The sequence below is a fragment of the Globicephala melas genome, chromosome 3 (genome assembly GCF_963455315.2).
Source record: "Globicephala melas chromosome 3, mGloMel1.2, whole genome shotgun sequence".
NCBI classification, from domain to species: domain Eukaryota; kingdom Metazoa; phylum Chordata; class Mammalia; order Artiodactyla; family Delphinidae; genus Globicephala; species Globicephala melas.
The window spans coordinates 27,543,258-27,562,494 of record NC_083316.1 but is presented as its reverse complement, the minus strand read 5'-3'; the positions used below and the strand labels follow the sequence as shown (position 1 = coordinate 27,562,494).

Here is a 19,237-nt window from a genome sequence, read left to right as displayed (position 1 = left end):
TGGACCCCACCTCCACTGAGGCAGAACAGAGCTGCTGCTCTTCCCTGTAACTCTCTTGCTGGGAAGAACTAGGGACTTGAGCACAGGATTTGGCCTCTCCAGGTTTTGTATGTAATTGCAGTTTCTATAAATCCTTCTTAGGGAAAAACGAGCCAGGAAAGAGGAACGTTTCCTATCGCTAGCCTTATCTAATCAATAGCCTATCACGCCGCAGAGCTTATGGGCTTCCAGCATACTTATTCTCCCTCAGAGTTAACGACTGTCATCAGTCACTTCCTTTTGCCCTCACTAGCTGACTACCAGTACATACACACCTGGGATTCTCACCTCACTTTTCAAAGCCACCCTCCCTGGTGAGTGGCTACCTTTTTAAAACCACAGCTGTTTATTTCTTGAAGCTAATTTTATCCCTGGGGTTCAGGTTCTCATTTTTATTATTTCACTTAGTCTGCCTGGGCCTTAATATTACCAGCAAATATTTGTTCAGCATTCATTATTTTCCATGAGAGATACGACAGTGATAATAACCATGTAACAGTTACCATTTACTGAGCACTGTGATATTGTGATATAATAAGAGATATGGGGCTTCCCTGGTGGCGCAGTGGTTGAGAGTCCGCCTGCCGATGCAGGGGACATGGGTCCGTGCCCTGGTCCGGGAAGATCCCACATGCCGCGGAGCGGCTGGGCCCGTGAGCCATGGACGCTGAGCCTGTGCATCCGGAGCCTGTGCTCCACAACGGGAGAGGCCACAACGGTGAGAGGCCCGCGTACAGCAAAAAAAAAAAAAAAAATAAGAGATATGTCTGGATACCTGGTTCCAGGCAGACCTCCTAATACTCAAGGCTAACTAGCTCAAAGCCTGCAGCAGGTCGACGTACAGCAGACTCCTCAAAGAGGCATGCACCTCACCCCTTAGTCTGTGTCTGAGGAGAAGCAAGCACTCTGCTAGGCGTGGTGGGCACCAGAAGGTTTTGATGTGGGCACTAACCAGCTGGGGCCAAGGTATAGCTGGGGATATTAGCTGTGTCCATAAAAGCAACACGGTCAAAGAAGACTGGATTGAAGATTGTAGCAGCCCTCTATTTTAGAAGAGACATCAATCGGTATCTGACATTTTCTTATTCACCTGTAGCTAAAATCTTGGCTTCACTATTTTCAGAATTCAGTTGCCATAGGGTGGTTATCTTTACGTACCTCTGCACTCTAATTACAGAACTTTCTAGTTGAAAGTGACTCTATAATAAGATACAACCAGTGCTAGGGACTTCCCTGGTGGCGCAGTGGTTAAGAAGCCACCTGCCAATGCAGGGTACACAGGTTTGAGCTCTGGTCCGGGAAGATCCTCCATGCTGCGGAGCAACTAAGCCCTTGCGCCACAACTACTGAAGCCCATGTGCCTAGAGCCCATGCTCCGCAGCAAGAGAATCCACCACAATGAGAAGCCCATGCACTGCAACGAAGAGTAGCCCCCGTTCGTTGCAACTGGAGAAAGCCCACGCACAACAGTGAAGACCCAATGCAGCCAAAAATAAATAAATAAATAAATTTATTAAAAAAAAAAAAAAGATACAACCAGCGCTAGAAGGAGACAGATACTGGGGCAAGAGTCCAGAGGCTGGCAGACAGGAGATGAGCTGAGACTGAAGCCTGGTAGACACAGAGGAGGAGCCTTGATAGAGGAATTCTTAAGTGATACAGGCTGAACTCTGGGGACTTGAAGTTGGCCCTGAGTGTAGTCATATGGTGGCTAAAATCTAACCCCCAAGATATCCACATCCTGTTCCCTAGAACCTGCAAGTGTTACCTTATTTAGAAAAAGTGTCTTTGCATGTGTGATTAAGTTAAAGTGTCTTGAAATGAGATTATGCTGGATTACCCACTTGGGCCCTAAATTCCATCACAGTGTCCTTATAGGAGAGTCAGAGGGAACTTTCTCTCTCTCTCTCTCTCTCTCTCACACACACACACACACACACACACACTCACACACACACACACACACAGATGAGAAACAATATGAAGTTGGAGCAGAAAGTTTTGAAGACACTGGCCTAAAGATTGGAGTGATGGGCCACAAGCCAGGGAGTGCTGGCGGCCAACAGAGATTGAAAAGAGACAAGGAATGGATCTTCCCTAGAGCCTTCGAAGGGAGTACAGCCCTGCCAAAACCTTGAGTTCATCCCCGTAATACTGACTTGGATGTCTGGCCTCCAGAACTATAAGAAACTAGATTTCTGTTGTTTTCAGCCCCCAGGTTGGTGGTGATCTGTTACAGCAGCCCTAGGAAACTAGCACAGGCAGCATACTAATTAATGTAAGCATAATGTAAAAGCAGGGGGAGAGCAGAGGCAATCCTTCCACCAAGTCATAGAAGCACCAAAACTTGGAAAACCATGTGATTAGGGTTTCCTCAGAGCATGTGGCAAAGGATTTTCTGAAGTAACACAAATATGTCACTTCCTAAGGAAGCTAACAGCCAGGAGGGCTACGTGAGATACACGCACACCAGCAAAACGGAGCTGTTCCTGTCTGGGCTCAGCAGGCAGGCACCTGGATGCCTTCCTAACGACTTCCCTCCTCGCTGGCTATGGTCCCTGTCCTCCCTGGGGCTTTGTGGTTACCTCACATCTCTCTATCTCTCAGTTCTAAGAGCGGCATTGTTAGAACAAGGTAAACGATACTTTGGGTTTTTGTTTTCCTGGAAGGCTTCCTAAGCTGAGTGCATGGATGCAGTGTGTTGATTCAGAGCAAAATTTTGGAATGGACCAATTACGCAACCCCTTCCCACAAAATCAGTAATGAAGCCCCGGCAGTTAGAATTCAAGTGCTGATGGCTGCAAATACCTGGAACCAGGTTACCAGGCAGTCACTGTGCTGTCCCAATCAGCACAAATGTGACATCCGGTGACCAGGTTTTCTTGGTGAGCTGGTGATCATTTTTGCAGCTGCTGCTTCTGCCGTTCTACACCACTGTACATCAAGGGAGGAAAACAATCCGTCCTATTTCCAGTTTCTGCTGTCGTGTTGGAAACATAATTTCCTCCGATTCCCTCTAAACAATTTGAAGATTATACTTACGGAAGCAGAGCAAAGCACATGCAATTTGACAAGTCTTTTTAAATCCTTATTATTTGGTAGCATTTTTTGTTTTGATTTCTCTCTGTCTGGTATCTATTTCCCAAGTTCCGAGTTTCTTGAGTTTCTGTACATGATTAATGCGTGGGCTCCAGCTTGTGATACTTCAAGATCAACAAATTAGCAGATCAAGCCTGAATTTACCCAGTTCAGACCTCAGGCTAAAGGCACAGCCTTCAGAGAGGGATATTAATCATCCCAATAGTGGTGGTGTTTTTTTTAAATTTTATAATTAATTTATTTTTATTATTATTATTTTATTTTTGGCTGCGTTGGGTCTTCATTGCTGTGTGTGGGCTACTTTTCGTTGCGGTGTGTGGGCTTCTCATTGCAGTGGCTTCCCTTGTTGCGGAGCATGGGCTCTAGGCACGCGGTCTTCAGTAGTCGTGGCACGTGGGCTCAGTAGTTGTGGCTCGCGGGCTTCAGAGCACAGGCTTAGTAGTTGTGGCACACGGGCTTAGTTGCTCCGCAGCATGTGGGATCTTCCTGGACCAGGGATTGAACCCGTGTCCCCTGCATTGGCAGGTGGATTCTCAACCACTGGACCACCAGGGAAGTCCCCCAGTAGTGGATTTTTTAAACTGGAAAGTAAAATGTATGTCCTTGTTTGTTTTTTTTTATACTGAAGGTGATACACACACCACACACACACAAAATTACATGCATACATACATACATTTATGTTTAAAATTTATGGTACCTGTATTTGACCCCAGCTAGCTAATTTTATTGAAATTTCATTTTTAATATTTATTTGTCCTAGTGTTGTATATGTGTTCTTTTCCCTGAATCTGTATTTGTTTATTTAACGCATCTGGACTAAATCTTTATCAAAATAACAACTGGTAAATTCACCTATGGTGCTTCTCTTAGGTAGTTCATTTCTGTTGAAATAGATAAGGCTCTGTAACTTGGTTAGAGATATTTGACTCCTGAAAATATTAAGTAAATATAGCACATAACAGGTACAGTTTCTGAAAATGCATTCTGAAGTAGCATATGATAAGCTAAATAGAATGCCATGAAATATTCCAACATAATGGTTAATTTACAGAAGTCCTTCTCATTTATGATTGCATTTCAGCTTCCCAAAAGATTCATGATAAAGTCAGGGGATAGAGGGTGGTTAGTATTCCCAGGTGGTACAGAGGTAACTAACAATTTTTAAGAACCCACTTTTTTTACTTTTTTCTTTTGCTTTATTTATTTACTTTTTTATTGATGAACCTACATTGACATATCATAATTACCCAAAGTCTATAGTTTACCATAGGGTTCTCACTCTTGGTGGTGTACATTCTATGGGTTTTGACAAATATATAATGACATGTACCCATCATTATTTTATCATACAGAGTATTTTCACTACCTAAAAATCCTCTGTGCTTTGCCTATTCATCTCCACTTCCCTCCTTTGGCAACCACTGATCTTTTTACTGTCTCCATAGTTTTGCCTTTACCAGAATGCCATATAGTGGGAATCATACAGTATATAACCTTTCAAATTGTCTTCTTTCACTGAGTAATATGCATTTAAGGTTTCGCCGTGTCTTTTTTTTTTTTTTTTTTTTTTTTTTTGCGGTACGCGGGCCTCTTACCCCTGTGGCCTCTCCCGTTGTGGAGAACAGGCCCCGGACGCGCAGGCTCAGCGGCTATAGCTCACGGGCCCAGCCGCTCCCCGGCATGTGGGATCTTCCCGGACCGGGGCACGAACCCGCATCCCCCACATCGGCAGGCGGACTCTCAACTACCGCGCCACCAGGGAAGCCCTCGCTGTGTCTTTTGATGGCTTGATAGCTCATTGCTTTTTAGTGTGAATAGTATTCCATTGTCTGGATGGAATATCCATTCACTTTCTGAAGGACATCTTGGTTGCTTCCAAGCTTTGGCAATTATGAGTAAAGCTACTGGAAATATCCATATGCAGGTTTTTGTGTGAACAAAAAGTTTTCAGCTCCTTTGGGTAAATACCAAGGAGCGTGATTTCTGGATTGAGAACCCATTCTGTTTCAAGCTCTTTCCATATTACCAAAAAATTTATTCACGTTAGCAGTCTTGATTGGTAGATACTTTTATGTCATTGTACAGATGAGGACACTAAAGTCTTCACAAAAATTTTCCCAAGTCACTTAACAATAAGTGGTAGAGTCTAGATTTGAACCTAGATTGGTCTACTGAGAATTGTATGCTGGTGCTAGTACACCATGTTGCTGCCCAGGATCTCCGGATGAACAGCTTTTGGTAAAATCAGATTCCCAAAATTTACAATATTTCTCACACATTAAAACACAATGAAAATGTTATAAACAAGGAGAAAGTTCTGACTTCAAAGCTAAATCATGCCTGCAAACTCACAAGGGGATTAAAGAAAGGAAATTAAGTTGATTTGCTTTTTTAAAGAATAAATAATAAATGTCGATGGCTGTGTTAATATTATTTGTCTTTGAAAGCTTAGTCCAGTAGTTTCCTTGGATATGAATTTCAAGTTGCAATATATTCCTCTATCACCTAATTTTCATGCTATCTGAAAAGTTCATACCCATCATTCAGAGCTGTCATTTCCCCCTCCTAAAATGATTTTATGCAAGATTTAATCTTTTATTTCTGGTTTATTATCCTTCAGTAATAATTTGTCTCTACATCCAATTTGGACATTCTGTGTTCTTTCCCAAATGGGTACTTAAGACAGATTTTAAAGATTTAATAAAAGCTTCTGGTAATCTATACATAAGAAATATGTGTTGGGAACTTCCCTGGTGGTGCAGTGGTTAAGAATCCACCTGCTAATGCAGGGGACACGGGTTCGATCCCTGGTCCAGGAAGATCCCACATGCCGCGGAGCAACTAAGCCCGTGAGCCACAACTACTGAGCCCATGCGCCACAACTACTGAAGCCTGCACACCCTAGAGCCCGCGCACCGCAACTAGTGGGGTCCGCGTGCCGCAACTACCAAGCCCACGTGCTGCAACTACTGAAACCTGCGTGCCTAGAGCCCAGGCTCTGCAATAAGAGAAGCCACGGCAATGAGAAGCCCACGCACTGCAGCGAAGAGTAGCCCCTGCTCACTGCAACTAGAGAAAGCCCACGCACAGCAGCAAAGACCCGACATAGCCAAAAAATTAAAATTAAAAAATTAAGAGAGAGATATATATATATATATATAAAGAAATATGTGTTATATGGTCAATGGCTTTCAGAATGAAAGTCTTGTGCAGCACACTCCAGGATGGGATAGCCTGTCAAGAAAGAAATTCTTTGGAATTGAAAGTGTATCTGACTCCAGAAAGAGGTCATTTGAGTCTCTTCTTTATATGGACCTCTCTCTGAACTTTGGTTTACAACAAAGTAAGGCTCTGCTAGCCTACAGCTGTGATGATGCCCAGCATATCCAAATGCTCCATAAACTCCAACTCCATAAACTCTTTCCACCCTGACAGCTTCATGTAGGTTTCAATGCCAAAAGAATGGCTCATGATTTAAATCCAGGTTTCTCAGCCTCAGCACTAGAGCCACTCTGGGCTGGATAATTCTTTGCTGTGGGGGGTGTCCCGTGCATTGTAGGATATTTTGCAGCATCCCTGTTCTCTGCCCACTAGAGGTGTGCCAAGAGCACATCTCCACCCTCATTTGTGACAACCAAAAATGTCTTCAGACATTCCCAAATGTCCCCTGGGGAGGTGGCTGTGGGAATCTCCATTGGTTGAGAACCACCCATCTAAATGAAAGGAAAGGGGTCACTGAGACTGGGAAAAGTCTATGAGAGGTGGGAGAGGAATGAGCATGGTGTGCATGGGAGACAACAAGAAAGCTAGAGAAAATGAGGTGGAATGAACAGGATACGGTGAGAATGTGGATACACTGTGTTTAAAGATCAAGGAAGCAATAGTGCCTATATTGTAATAACGATTGTTATGTTGGAATGTGGAATGCAAATTGAATTGGATTTTGGGATGTACGTAAATGCTATTAGGGAAAAGATTAGTACAAAGATAGTAATTATAAAAATTGATATTTTTAAGCAAATTACTATTTTGAGCAAGAGTTTAACAAATTCAGATTAGGACTTTCAGTTTTCTGAGTAGTGAGGGTTAGGAAGAGTTCATTTTTGTAACTTATTGGTTTATTGGTAGTCAGAGCTTCCTGAGCAAGCACTGGCATGGGTGCGGGTAGAAGATACAGATCTTTGTACTTGATTTCCAAACTATAGTAAAGTTTTCCAGGGCAACTACAGGTTCTTTGGGGGTCTCGACACACACACACACACACACACACACACACACACACTTCTGTGTTACACATAATTCATACTAAAACCACAGTGTCCATTTTTTTGGGTAGGAAAATTTAAAGATAAACAATCAAATCCATTTATTTGGTATCATAACACCAGTGGTTTCTAATCCTGACTTCATATGAAAGTCATCGAAGAACTCTTAAAAAACACTGATACCTTGGCCCTATGCCCAAGAGATTCTGGCCATCCAATATAGCAATGGGGCCTGAACACTGATAACTTTTTTAAAGCTCTCCAGGTGATGATGGTACAGTGAGAATCACTGATAGAGCCCCAGTCCTTAGGGCTTTTACAAAGTAACTGGAATGATAAGATTGACTAATTATAGGGACTAACGAACAATCCAAAACAATGCATGATCAATTATCCAATTGTACGTTAGGTTTGACAGGTGTCATGGAATTTTGGGCAAGAGAAAAATCAATGGCAAAAATGGAAGACGTCATATTAAGTTGTTCTTGATTCTATGCTGATGAAACCAGAAAGGTTGTCTTATTGGGGGTGAATAAATGGGTGCGCTTGGCCTTTTGTCCTGCTGAGTTCTTTGTGTGTTATATTGTCCTTCTCATCAATCACTCAGAGCATGTAAACAGTCTTCTGTTATAAATCTCCTAGAAGAGGTGTGGTTATGGCAGACACTGAAAACAATGAGATGGACAACAGAGAACAATTTGGCAATAACTCCTGAGTCCTGGGCCTGGAAAATAAAGAGGATGGGTTTCACTTTAAACTAGGGACAAACATATGCAAGATGTCCCCAGGAGACTGTGGAGGAAATTTCAGAAAGAGAAACAAGGAAGTCTGTTATCACCTTGCGGTGACATAGCAGAAAGCCTTGTAGCAAGTAACTAGATAAATTAGACTTTCAGTCAGCTCACATTAAGGCCCTTCCAGAATGACATTTGATCTATTCGATAGTGTGTCTGGCCTCCCTTAGAAATGTCAGAGGTAGGACAGAGTAATTAGAATAATAGAGTGGGCATTTATTTGGTGTCATATCATATGGTTCCAATATTAGCTCTTTATCCACACCAGATGTCCAGATGTTAAACACCAAAGAATAAATAAGTAATCTTACTTATTAACTGAAGAGTATAACAGACTTGAGGAAGAGTTTCTTCTAATATTTTTAACCAGAGATTAAAAGTATAAGAATCAGGGCTTCCCTGGTGGCGCAGTGGTTGAGAGTCCGCCTGCCGATGCAGGGGACGCGGGTTCGTGCCCCGGTCCGGGAAGATCCCACATGCCGTGGAGCGGCTGGGCCGGTGAGCCATGGCCACTGAGCCTGCGCGTCCAGAGCCTGTGCTCTGCAACGGGAGAGCCCACAACAGTGAGAGGCCTGCGTACCGCAAAAAAAAAAAAAAAAAAAAGTATAAGAATCAAAGAAGTTCTACCTAAATAAATCCAATATTTTGTAAACATAAGTAATAGCACAAAGTTTAATCTTCTTCAAAATTCAATACTCTCTCAAGGTCAGGAGGTTTCCTTAAAATCAGGAATGAAGGAATTCACATGCTGTACTGTTTTCCCATGAAAAACAAATATTCCATTTTATTCCTGCATAGAGGGATGAATAAGCAGACCATATGTCTATAGCAACGGTGGACCCAAACCACACTGGGTCAAGACACCTGTTCTGTATTTTGTGTTAAGGAAGATTTGCACAATGATGGGGAAGGAAGAAAAGAGGGAACTCCAAAAAGGGCTCCTTGCCACTTTCAAAAGCAACTTCTGTGAAACCACTGGGCCCACATCCCAGAATCTTGAGCCAATCTTCCATGATAACAGAGGAAGAGCACACATCTTCATTTTTCCATGGAGAATCCAGAATATTAATTTAGCCAACAGTTTCAACTATTCAACTCATCAAGAACAGCTGACAAAAAAATGAAATTATTTCATAAGTTTCTTGTTTTTCTACTCCTTTCTTATTAAAGGGACCAGTGAGAATGTTAACAGGTAGACTGAAGGAGATGGGGGAGGGGTGTCAATGAAGGCCATGCCCCTGATTGATCATCTCCTAAATAGTAGAAAATTAGTAAGTGTTTAAGTACCTGCTTCACACTGAAATAGAAAAACATTCAATTAGGAGCCAGGAGACTTAGATTCTGATTGGATTCTTTTAGTGAAAAGCAGAAGTCCAAATAACAATAATTACAAATGACTGAGTTTGTAGTATGTCAGACTCTGTACTATGCACTGTACACAAACTGCTGTTTCGTTGCATGCACATCACTCATCTAAAGTCAGTGTCGTTACATCCATTTAACAGATGTGGAGAGTAAGGCCTAAACTTTCGTGAGGTTGCACAACAGAAAACTGGACCTCAGTTTTCTTGACGGAAAAGAGAGGGATTTTTTTTTTCTTTTTTCCATTTACAGACATTATTACTTAGCATCTACTTATGCCAAGTAGCCTGCTGGCTTCCGGAGCTGTGATTGAACAAGCTAGCCGTGGCCCTGTCCGCAGAGCTCCCTCTGCTGGGCTGGAGCATCTTCAGGGACCTCCCAGTTCTGTAATCAGAGCGTCTGCTCCCAGTTTCTTGCCAGTGGCTGAACTGAATGTGTGTCTCCTCTGGGTGACCTTCTCTGACATGTCCATGTGTGTCTGCAGGTGGTGGGCAGGGGAGTGGGAAGCATGTTCGGCGACATGTGGGCCCCACGGAGAGAAGAAGCGAACAGTGCTGTGCATCCAGACCATGGGCTCTGACGAGCAGCAGGCTCTCCCGGCTCAAGACTGCCAGCACCTGCTGAAGCCCAAGACCCTCACCTCCTGCAACAGAGACATCTTGTGTCCATCGGACTGGACAGTGGGCAACTGGAGTCAGGTGAGCTCAGGGGTCAAAAGGAAGGCCAGCGTTACTCATGCTCCGTCAGCTCCCCACCCAGTCCTCTTTATTAACTAATCCAGAGTGACCCGGGGTAAAAGTGCACGATGGCCAGCGTTTATAACCTCTGGCCTACTTCCTGCATTTCCCACCTCCCAGTATCCTATCGTGCTTGTTTTCCGTTTTCACGGGATCTTCCTCTCACCTGCCCAGTGGTCAGATACCCGCCAGGCATGAGCTGGATCTTGCTCGCTCAGACTCACGACAGATAATTGAAAAACCCTCAGGATTTTTGCTGGCCCATTATTAAACCATTGGTAGCAAATCAGGGCTCCTCCACCTACCCCAAGAGTTGGTTTGTCAAACATTTACTGGTAGTTATGCTTCATACTAAAAAACCAAAGGTGGGTCACTCTACTTGGCATGATAGACAGTAAGTTTACTTGAAGAAGCCCCTCACATCATCCGTCTATTCAATCCTGATCAAGGTTTAGGACATGTAATAGTATTAGCCACATAAATTCAAATAGTGTTGCATTTCCCCAAGATTAATCTGATCTAATTCTCTGCATATAATTAGAAATTCATGGGCTAGGAGGTCACGAAAGACTCCCAGGCTTTAATTTTCTTTGGGTCACCATGGGACCCGGAACTATCAGGCCTTGTGCTCCCAGAGTCTGTAGTAGAAGTAGACCTCTGCTTTCTCCAAGGGTGCTGGAGTCTCCAGGGGCCTTGCTCTGCTTCCCTATGCGTATGTCAGTCAGTTACCTAAGGAATGACTAGAAAATAAATGATTTTGTAAAACCAACAGGCCAGAATTTATCCATGGATGCTGACTTCTTATGAGCTTCCTTGGGAAGCCACATGGTCTCCACAATAAAGCTACCATTGACCAGAGTCTTAGGAATTCCTCTTAGACTCACCTTCAGAGAAATGGAGAATATTTGATTCAGGAGAATGCCACAAAAAGTTGATTAGAATTAAGTCTGATGGACAAAGGAGTAATCTGATCCATTTGGATAAAACCTTTGTGTTTAAAGTGATACTTGATTATAAATAAATGCTATTGCTTTTCATAGTTTATAAAGTATTATCTAAAGAAGAATTCAAAATTTTGTATAAGCAAAGGTTCCATTTCTGAAGATAACTATTTGAAAGCGGAAAACACTCATTTGAATACAGCCATTTTGATAACCGTATTTCCAAAACTATTTCATTAGCTCAGAGTCACAGTTTAGGTTTATTTAGTTTCTAATTCTGTACAGAATATTCTCTGGAGCACCTGGGTGAAAATAAAAAAGATATGGTACCTTTATTGTAAGAACTTATCAAATGGGAGAGCTAAGACCCCAAGAAAGAAAAGACAAAGGTATACATGTAAAGAAAACATACCTACAACCTAATACAGGCGTGTTACTGATGCATATGCACACGTCAGTAATAGGCCAGAATATACCCCCCTGCTGTTCCTGGAAGGTACAGTCACAGCCTGTGGCTGGCCTGACCTATTAGTCCACTGCCAACCTCGATTGCCGTAAATTACAGTGTTGTCAAAATAAGGCTGAATGGGGTATTGTGACTGGTCCATTAAATCTGTTTACCCAAAGTGCGTTAGCTGTATCCAAAGCAGTTAATAATTTCTGTCGTGTAGACTTTACTAATTCCCAGAATCTTCATGTATTTTCAAAGGACTGCAATTCACATTTGGCTGAGGGATTCTCTTCCTTATGTTTGTGTTTCTGGGGAGCAAAATGATGTGCCTAACTGGAGAACAAGGGCCTGAAAAGCTGGCACGATGTGACAAGTACTCAAGTCTGTTATTCCAAATAGAGGCCACTGCATAGTATAGTGGCAGCAGACATGGAATACAGTTTCCAGCGTCCACAGAGAGGCTGAACCGCTGCCTTCATTCAAGAGATGTTGTCAAGAGAGGTGCTTTTAGTTAAATCAGCATCAAAATATTCATTGAATGGGTCTTCCTTTCTTCCCTTTGCTGTCTTGCTAATGTCTGTACACATTAGCCCTCTAATGAGCTTTGCTGAAATATGCTGAATGTCTTTGACATTCTACGCTGGGATACTTTTTTAAGAGATGATATAGTGATTCTTGCTACACATAGTATTTATGGTCTGGATTTTGTCTTGAGATCAACATTAATTGATGAAAAGTAGTGTTCCAGCAATACCTGATCACTTGGTCTGTACTGGGCTATTTGGGTCACTCTGGATGAGTCTAAAGCTATCACATAACTGGGTCAAAAGACTCAAGAACTGTGAGGCTCCTAGAATCCTGTAGAATTGTCCTCCCTGGGCTGACCAAGGTGGAAAGCAGAAGAGGGGAATCCATGAGCTGCCCTTCCCTGTCAAGGTTTTCCAGCTCTGGCGAGCCCTAACTAAGCTAGTGTTAAACCTCTCCCAGCCTTTACTCATTTAGAAAGACAGAGTTATTGTAAGGTTTAATGATACTCCACGTGAGCCCTTCACATAGTGCCTAGCAAATAATAAGCGTTCACTAAATAGAAACTTTATCATCAGGCGAGAAGACAAGGGTCTGTTTTCCACGCTACTCTAATTTTGCAAGTCTTGTCCAGTCAGTGGCACCCAAGTCCCCTGACAGAATTGATTTGTGGCCCCTGCATTTTCATCTAACTCCCTCCCTGAGCTCAGGGCCATTTTAGGTGGGGAGCATTGTAAGCACAGGGCTTAGAGCCTGCAAGTTTTTCATGGGCCTACAAAAATGTTTGAGACCTGAGGGGGAAAAAAAAAACAAAACTAATGTATTGTTCCAGTAAAGCAAAGGACACTGCAAAATCAGAAATCAATATTAAATTACATATTAAAAGCAAAGAATTATCAAACATTTAGTATGTATATTAAGCACCTTTATGGGTATTAGCACAATATCTCACAATGGCCTGATTAGCCCCATTTTACTGGTGAAGGAACTGAGGCATTAGAGATATTTAGAAATTTGTCCAAGGTTGCACAGCCTCCAAGTGTTGAAGCTAGGGTTTGAAGGCAGGCAGCAGAGCTTTTACTCTGAACACTATGGCATAAAGCATCTCAGAAGTCTGCAAAATGTAACAATTTGACAGCTCTCAGTTCATAAAAAATGTATTATGTTTGGAAACAATTTGTAGATCAGCTTTTCTCACTTTGCTGGAATTTCAGACTATGCGTTAATGATTGCTGAGAAATGAGAGCCATTCATAAATTAAATGAGTTGGCCTCACCAAATATTTAGTTTCAAAAGCAAAAGAATAAGAAGCCTTTCAAATTGTTTTTACAGAAGAAGATTATATTTCACTTGAAACTAGAGATGTTTTTAATATATTTGATGGGCTGTAGGGTGGAACCCCCAAAAGCAGACCTGCCCAGGGTCTGAAAAGATCTTTAATCCACCCTTTCTGTGCCTGACCAAAGCACACAATCAAACAAATGAACAAAGCAATTAATTTGCCAGCTACTAAGAATGTATTAAGTGCAAAGCTGTTCACTCGGGTGTTGGCTTGCTCAAGTGACCAGATAGATTAAATGTTTCACAAACAAGCTCTCCTGGCTCTTCAAACAGAAGGCATTGCAGCAAGTGCCAATGACTTATCTATCACTAAATGAAAAGCAAAACAAACAGGAGAACAAAATTCATGTGAGGGCCATAGGAGTTCCTGCAAACTGAAGGGAGACAGAGCATGGAAGGTGAGGAGACATCGCTGAGTCGCTCACCCTCAGTATTTCCTAGTTTCATTCAAGGTCCAGGACACTCTTGTGAGGCTGGACACCTGATGCTTTAGCCTCCACCGCCTGCTCTTTTAGCATGGGACCTCTGCAAGAGCCAACAAGGACTGAGAAGTCCTTGCCAGATGTCAGCAGCCCATGCTTTGCCAGGTTTCCTGGAAAACACATGTGAGCACCCTTGTCTGAAACAGCTACTCACAGAAAACCAATCTGGAGCCATGCTGCTTCTCTACATCATGTCTGATTTGTTTTTAATTATCTAGAGTACTGTATTGATTTGCTAGGGCTGCCATAACAAAGTACTACAAACTGGGTATCTTAAGCAGTAGAAATGTATTGTCTCACCATTTTTGTAATGTTGACTAAAAATAATGCACAACCTAAAAGTCGAGAGTTATGTTTTATTTGGTGGACAAAACTGAGGCATTAAGCCTGGGACACGGCCTTTCAGATAGCTCTGAGGCACTGCTCCAAAGAGGTAAGGGACGAGCCAGGATATATAGGGTTTGTTTGTTTCTCTTAATTTTTATTGGAGTATAGTTGATTTACGATGTTGTACAAAACAGAAATAGAGTCACAGATGTAGAAAACAAACTTATGTGATTTATGAGAGGGATAAATTGGGAGACTGGGATTGACATATATAGGGGTTTTTGTGACAAAGACCAGGTTGTTGGAACATCTAAAGATTACCGTTAATTAAAGAAAACCAGATATGTGAAGTTAAGGAATTTAGCACTTTTCTATGTATGGGAAGATGCACGAGTCTAGGCTCACTGAAATCATGCCTTTGATGTGCACCTTAGCTATCAGGCCAGGATCCTATTCTTCCCCATCCTGAGTCCCCTCAGGGCTCACCATCGGTGGCTGTAGTGGCTTGACGGCTGCAACATCCTTCGTTTACGGATATGGCAGGCAACATTTTTCATTCACAGCAACCAGCAGTCCAAGATCAAGGTGTGGGCAGAGTTTGTTCCTTCTGAGGGCTGTGAGGGAGAATCTTTTCCATGCTTTTCTCCTAACCCCCAGGGCTTTGCTCAGAATCTTTGGTGTTTCTTGACTTGTAGATGCATCACCTTCATCTCTGCTTTCATCTTCATGTGGCACTGTCTTTATATGTGTGTCCCTGTATCCAAATTTACCCTTTCCATGAGGACAATGGTAGTTTGGATTAGGGCCCAACCTAGTGACCTCATTTTAACTTGATTACCTCTGTAAAGACCCCATCTCCAAATAAGACCACATTCTGACGTACGAGTGAAGAGGGTGAGCAGGAGTTAGAACTCTAGTATATCTTGTTTGGAGGGGACACAATTCAGCCAATAACAGGTACCTAAGGGTTTTAGCTTACTTTCAAAATGGTTTTAGTATGAGGTCCAATCATTCATTTATAAATTCCTGAGACTATGCATTAAATGTTTTTATGCCCAAAGCATTAGCTGTTTCCCTGCTCATCCCTTTAGCCCAAGCTCTCTGAGAAACCTCAACTGTGGTTTTGAATAAACTCTCTTAGCACTACAGCTCTGAGCCAACTGGGGGTCCCCCCCCACTGCACAGTGCACCTCGGATGGGTGGAGTTGACTAATTTAGCAGCAGACCTCTTTCTCAGCGGGCTCCCCCCAGAGACCTTAATCTAAGATTGATGGCAAATGAGGTCAAGATAACTCCCAGGGAGGACATTAACAGATTGACAAGCTATTTGCCTGGTACCGGGGTCAAAATTATAAGGTAAGGGGGTAAGGTAATCATAGCGGAAATTGGTTTTGAGAATCCTGAAACTACCCGTTGAGATGAGTTCTAAGTGTGGCTTTGTGTCCTGCATTTATCTCATCTGAAGGGTTTGACAGCTTCTAAGGAGATAAACACAGTTGGAAGATGTACTGGAAGAAGCATGGCTGAAGGCACAACAACACTGCTTGTTCTGCTGTGACTATGAGAAAAGGCAACAGAGTTTTTAGGCCCAATATACTTGGTAGATAGTTGACACTGACTCTCTCACTGGGCACAATATGCCCCAATGTGAAGGAATGGCATCCACCGATTATTTGAAAGATTCTTTGTCTCCTGAGTAAGGAAAGCAGATGGGGATGAATGGTAGGTGGAAAACATAAACTCTCCCAGACCCAGGTATCCATTCATGAAGTTTTGAATTGCCATTTGGGAATGGGGCGATAGTTACAGATCATCTGCTTTTTCAAGAGTTTTAAAATGATATCTGCTCATTTTTAAATGTTGGCCGCTAATTTGGTGTTTGTATTTTGTTTGTTTGCTTGTTTGTTTTGAGGTTGAGCAGACCAAAGAATACACACCAATGGGCCACATGTAGCCCTTAGGCTGCCACTTTGGCATTTCTGTTCTAGAATAATCTTCTGTTTTGAAAGATCAAAAGCTAATGTATTTTAATTAAGCAACCACCTAGATAGTGATTATTTACTCCTGCTTTATTCTTTTAGGCTGAACAAGTTCACAGTGAATAAGATTATTGAATACTTGTAATCTGTAAATTAAAAATAAAAAACTTATCCGTCTATTAGTCCTAGGAAACCTGAATGTAAAAGAAAATCCAGCAATAAACCCATGGGATATATGGGCCTTTACAGGTGTCTTCTAGACCTGTGCCAACAACTGCTTTACTCAGACACCTGCTTACTTCACAGCATGCCCTAAGACAGGTCCATGCGTCACTCTGTGTTTCACAAGGATAGTAGAAATTGGGGACCCCCATGCCCTTTGTTATTATTATTACTATTGTTATTATCAGCACCAATATTATAACAGTGATAATAATAGCTTCCAATTCCCAATTTCTTCTATATATTATGTACTATGTTAAGGTTGTTTTCTTATATAATATTCACAGCAGCCTTGAAAGATGAGTATTCAATTTCTAGATGAGGAAGCTCTGAGGCTTAGTCCCTGCATCATGCATGGAGTTCATCATGGGCTTGAGGGCTTTAAGCTATTTCTTACAGGTTTTATAGCTCTTTTACTTCCTAGTTCAATGTGAGGGGGAGAGCACACACCCATATATTTTTGGATTTTTAGAAATGCTTGTAAAGTTGTACAGGAAAGTCTGTGGGTATTAGGGGCATTGCAAATCAAAATAAACAAAAAAATGGGAATGAAAAGAAAGAAAAGAAAAATCAAAGAGTTTCCTACTATGAGCTTTGTCTACTCTGACATTTCTTGGAAAGAAAACCCAAAGCAGAATACACCTGCAGCTTGAGAATAACTGGCGTTAGTGCTAGCAGGGTTCTCATTTATGAATCACCTCTGGATCAGAGCCTACCTGAGGTTGCCATCGTGGAAATATGTTCAGACATACATGGAGGATTATTTGGTTAGACTGATACATTTTTACAAAGTGGAGATTTGAAAACCCTAGGAGATGGGATCAGAATGTAACAAGTGGAGAAGTGACTCAGGATGACTAAAATGGATGGAGTATAAAGTGTCTTCATACACAAGAAGAGCAGAAATATTGTAGTAAGCCAGGAAAATAAATACCCCCAGCCTGCCTGTCCCAGGCTCCAAAGTGAAGTGAGTCATGGAAAGTGCTGGAAGAAACCATTTCCTCACTGCTGGGCTCTGAGAGCTTTAGCTGGTAGTCTCCACTTGGTTGGAAATAAGTGTGCATTTCTTGGTCCATGAAGCACTGTTCCCACCAAAGATTAATATTATTATATCAGAACTTGGAAGTTCAGTCTTAGAGCTGGGCATTTGAGTGTTTGTTGACATCTTAAACTCACAGCTTTATTGGTTGACCCCAAACCTGCAGTTGAACATTCCCTGAGCTGCACAGTCTTCTGTGCTCACGTGTCTCTCCTGCTTTTCAAAGATGCTGATTTCAACAGAGCTATCATACATCAGTGAGTGATTATGCTGGATTGGAGCAAAATAAAGGGTGAAGTTATTTTCCAATAGAAAGGAAATTGAAAACAGGACTTGAGAAGGCAAGAAATTCAAGCTGAAAAATGCATAAGTTCACAGGGAGAAGAATTTTCCCATTCCTGATTATTTTCCAAGTAGAACAGTCATGTAATAAATATGTAGTAAGTGATCATTGTATCCCAAGAACTATCCTGGAATTCAGTTATGGATAAGAAACAGTTTCTGCCTTTGAGTAAGTTTTCAGAAATCAAAAGTTTGGTTAAGTCAATAAGTAAATTCAGTAGACAAACTGCTTTCCACTGTGCTGTGCTAGGTGGTCGGTGTGTGGTCGGTGGGGAGGGGCATGGAATTAATCTAATTCTTACTCTGCCACTGACTTACAGCCTTTCAGGCAGGCTCCTGGGTGTCAGCTTCCTCTCTTGTAAGAGATGGAATAATAATTCCAGCCTTGTAAATCTCACAGCCCTATAAATCTCGCAGGGCTCATATTCACAGGGTATCACACAGAATAATGGCTGTGAAGCCCTTTGAAATCCAGGAAACATTATGTAGTCCCCGTCTTCAAGAAACCTACTTTAGGGTCAGAGATTGTAAGACAGACGAATGCAAAACAATCAGCACAGACTCTGGACAGTCCATGTTCAAGAACCAATATTTGGTGGTTAACTTAAAATGTCATTGGAAAGGAAGGCTAAAAATGGAGCAGTTTGGTAAAACTACGGATTTTTTTCAAAATATCAAGAAATTTAGTGTTATGTAGCAACTATGTGTGGTTTGCAGCTGCTAAGACTGATGACATAGTCTTTACCATGAATCCTGAGAAATGACTGTCCTGTTAGGTTTCCCCCGAAGGCAGTCTAGCTGCCTGTGCCCTACAGAGCCTGGAGGGACCACTAGGGAGGGGGACCTGCCACGGCGTCCATGTGTGTATCAGCGCCATGCTACAGGAATCCCCTAACTCTTTGGAAATGGTATCTCCCCACCTATGGTTAACTACCCATCTTTAAATTTCATAAAAGGTCCTGGATCTGTATACATGTGTGAGTATGTTATTGTCTAGTTTTTAATCTGAGTCCATCTGACACAGGCAAGAAAATGGAGCTTAGGATGCCTGAGTGAAGGTATGTGGCTATATGGATATAAAAGGAAAGGCTCATATCATTAAATTAATAGATTCCCAAAAAAACGTAAACAGTTTACATTAATTTAATAGCATCAAACCCTAGGGAAGATAATATTACTATCTTTTTAAAAAAATTAGGTGATCCGTTTAAATCATTGCACTCTTTGAGGATCTACCATCCAACAGTCATAGCCCAGGGAGACTTCAGTTTTACTATTTCGTGGTTTGC

The 19,237-nt window shown here is 42.0% G+C and overlaps 1 protein-coding gene across 1 annotated transcript in view; it reads left to right on the top strand.

The window, feature by feature from the left end:
- The window catches only part of ADAMTS12 (ADAM metallopeptidase with thrombospondin type 1 motif 12), a 388,903-nt gene that overhangs the window by 299,870 nt on the left and 69,796 nt on the right, over window positions 1-19,237 (top strand). The window contains exon 18 of the mRNA XM_060295700.1: window positions 10,047-10,260. Coding sequence (XP_060151683.1) covers window positions 10,047-10,260 — 214 coding nt within the window. The remainder of the gene's footprint in view (window positions 1-10,046; window positions 10,261-19,237) is intronic.